The 3,352-nt window shown below is 33.8% G+C and overlaps 1 protein-coding gene across 4 annotated transcripts; it reads right to left on the bottom strand.

The window, feature by feature from the left end:
* LOC107619699 (protein SGT1 homolog A) lies at nucleotides 545-3,134 on the bottom strand. 4 transcript variants are annotated; one of them, XR_001615751.2, is made up of 10 exons: nucleotides 2,832-3,134; nucleotides 2,663-2,732; nucleotides 2,367-2,491; nucleotides 2,060-2,189; nucleotides 1,797-1,893; nucleotides 1,604-1,669; nucleotides 1,348-1,486; nucleotides 1,043-1,128; nucleotides 845-963; nucleotides 545-762 (listed from the first exon to the last, which is right to left on the bottom strand). XR_001615751.2 is itself a non-coding variant. In XM_021111307.1 (10 exons), the coding sequence occupies exons 1-10, from the start codon at nucleotides 2,989-2,991 to the stop codon at nucleotides 655-657; spliced, it is 1,083 nt and encodes a 360-aa protein (XP_020966966.1). In that variant the 5' UTR covers nucleotides 2,992-3,134; the 3' UTR covers nucleotides 545-654. The 4 variants fall into 4 exon arrangements, 3 of the variants coding, with proteins under 3 accessions (XP_020966966.1, XP_016177480.1, XP_020966967.1); XM_021111307.1 differs by having other exon boundaries at nucleotides 845-949; nucleotides 2,060-2,186; XM_016321994.2 differs by having other exon boundaries at nucleotides 845-949; nucleotides 2,832-3,133.

Here is a 3,352-nt window from a genome sequence, read left to right as displayed (position 1 = left end):
TTTAATATTACTCTTAAAAAATTATAAAAGCCAAATATATAATTTCATATCAGCATCATTATTTGTATCTTTGACGAACTTAACAAATATTATTCGATATGTATCTAAAATATTTAATTTCGATTTTCAATTTTCACACCATCATATATAAAAATAAGTGTTTATGATATAATATAAAGACGCATAATATTTATTGGCATCTAATAAGTAATTTATGAATATGATTTAATTCACAGGTAAATAAGATACGAATAGAAGTTAAAATATATCTCGTTTTAAGAAAGTATATATTGTACACGATATTTTTATTTTTATTATAAAAAAATCTTTTTTTTTTTATTATATTTGATTAAATTATATCTCAATATTATATTTATTTTAAGATAACTATAGAGATTAAGAGATAAATTTATAATTTAAAAAGTTAAATAAAAATATTATCGATGTATTCCCGTAACGTAATAAAAAGTCTACAAATTGGTCCATATTATCGATTCTTATCAAAGAATCTAAGATATACAATTAAATTGAAGTATTCAAATATGATGTAACAAAAAATTCTTTTTCTTAATCAGATGTTATCTGCCAAAAATAATATTAATGAGCATCCAATAATAAATGAAATGATGTACAAGTATTAATATTGATCCAAAACTAATATTCCCATTTCTTCAACTCCATGCCATCAGGAGCACTTCCCTGAACCTTCTTGGATCCCACTTCTTTCCAGTTTGTGGACAGTACGGTTCCATTAGACTCCACCTGCAACATACTTTCATTGTTATATTTGGAAAAGAATATGAAAAGCAAAAAAAGACAAGGCATTGCACGATAAAATACATACAAATGATTTGCTCATTGCTCTTCTGGTGTCCTCATCTGCATCTTGATATATCTGGCGGAAGAATTTGTTCAGCGCTGCGTCACCATCAAGCTTTTCATCTTTTTCCTGAAATTGAGACCCTTAGGACCAAAAAGTGCAATACAAATATACAATCCAAAGAGTCATTAAAAATTTGGGCGAGTGGTAGACTAAACTAACCTCTTTCTTAACTTGAGCTTCCAGCTTATCCCAATCTACTCTTTTTGGTTTAGAGGAAGGGTAAGTAGGCCTTTGAACGTTGATAACTACAAAATTGGTGGTAGAGTACAATCCACATCAGAAAGGAAACGATGCAGGTACTAATAAAGGACCATAATTCAAGTGACAACATGCACAACTCATTTCAAATAACAGAATCCAGGGTAGATTCTGTACTCAAAGCAACATGCATAACACTTAATTAGAGTATCTAAGGCATCCAACAAAACATGGAGAGATGAAAACTTAACCAGAATTGAGGTTACCTGATGAAACAATAGCCCTCTGTGGAACTGTTGCACCTCCACGGAATTCAAGAGCTGCCCAGTGGATAGGTTCTGCTTTTGCAAGCCGGATTTCCATCTTGGTAGACAAAACTTCATATCGGCATCTGGAAGGTACGATCTGATTAAGGTAAACCAAAGATTTCACTTGACTTACACATGATAGAAAAATCACATAAAAGAGTTTCAATGCAAATTTCTTAGTTACACCAACTGACAAGGAAGCTCTGTTTCACACCTTTCCAAACAAGCGAGGTTGAAGAGCATATGCATCCTCACCAGGTACATCGATTCTAACACTTAGCTAGAGCAAAATAAATAAACAAGTTTAGAATGTGATTTGTTTACTTGTTTGTCAAGATGTATGCAACTGTAACAAAAATAACACATATGCTTTGACAAAATCCTGCAATAAGTAATGCAGCACTTACTATTTGTTCACCAAAATCAACAGTCACGCTGTCCCGTGGAATGCCCTTTGCAAAAATGGTAACCACCACCTCATCAGGTTTTTGGTAGAATTCATGCCTGCATTGATATTATATTTTCAAAATTCACCATTATAATGCAAATATAGTATTAAGGGCTTGAAGCCATATTATAAGATAAGGCTAAATCATTACAGGAAGTACATTAGAAAAACATCTGCATGCACCATGGCAATTGGCACATGAAACAAACAAGTTCCACCAACCTGTATTTAGGTTTAGCAACTGCTATTGTCATCTGCTGTGAAACGTCATTCACTTGCTCAAGTTCTTTGGCAGAAACACCCCGAGTTGTCGTGTGCTTTTCTGGTATTATAGGTGTGACATCAGATTCTTCTGTTCAACATTTTAGACCACCAAACACGTGTCACTTTCATAGCATAAAATTAAATGCATCCACGTTTATCTCTCGATAGTCATGACATATCGTACTATATCACAGCTTAAATGAAATCTAAAAGTTGGACTGGAAAAAGTAACAACACATTACATAAAGAAAGAACAAATTATTACCAGCAATGAGCTCATGACATTGTTTGAGCATATCAATGAATTTTGAATCCCCTGGAGCCAATGAAGCACCCATCTCTAGAGCTGCCTTAGCTGTCTGATATTCCTTAAGCTTCATGCATGCAGTACTGCAACAAAAATGTTTGATGAGAGTGGACTTAACAACAGCAACAGCAACAAGGATTATAATAATACAATGCAAGATAAGAATGTAGTTAATAGCATTGATGACATTCTATACAATACTCGTGGTGATAATCATAGGTGGAAATAATAAAAAATGGCAGAACTGTTCTCACCCTTTCCGCAAATATGCTTTTGGGAGAGAAGGATTCAACTCAATTGCCATGTTTGCATCAGCAACAGCCTCTGTAGACAAAAAAAAAAGAAAAAAAAAAAGAAAGGAATCATTAAAGCAATCATAAACCCCGAAAACACAATGGAAAAAAGAGGGAATATAATGGTGACCAGCGAGGTTGTTGAGTTTGATGTTGGCTTGGGCACGATCGGCATAGTATTGAGCGTTGTTAGATTCAAAAGCGATGGCCTTAGTGAGAAGGTCCATCGCGAGATCATAGTCTTCATCGACGAATGCCTCTTTGGCCCTCGCTTGAAGATCAGAAGCCATGGAATAGAAGGCCAAGGAAGGAACCAAGAGAAAGAGAGAGAGAGAGAGAGAGAGAGAGCTCTTGAAGAACTAGGAGAAGAAGAAGAAGAGTCTAGAAGGAGAATCAAAGTGATTGACCTGAGAATGAGATACATTCAATAATTACGACAATATATATATAGAGACCACAAGAAGGGTTGATTCATATTTTAGGAAGCTACCAATTATATGTAAATTAAGGAAACTACGAAGAAAGATAGCATGAAAAGAAGAAGAAATGTAGCGGGATTCTTCTAACAAATTTCACCTCTAATTGGTATGAACTTTCTTTTTTAATATATATTTAATATTTGATTGATATTATTTTAAGAGGAGTGTTAAG

This window comes from Arachis ipaensis, chromosome B09 (genome assembly GCF_000816755.2).
Source record: "Arachis ipaensis cultivar K30076 chromosome B09, Araip1.1, whole genome shotgun sequence".
NCBI classification, from domain to species: domain Eukaryota; kingdom Viridiplantae; phylum Streptophyta; class Magnoliopsida; order Fabales; family Fabaceae; genus Arachis; species Arachis ipaensis.
This window is presented reverse-complemented; position numbering and strand designations above follow the sequence as displayed.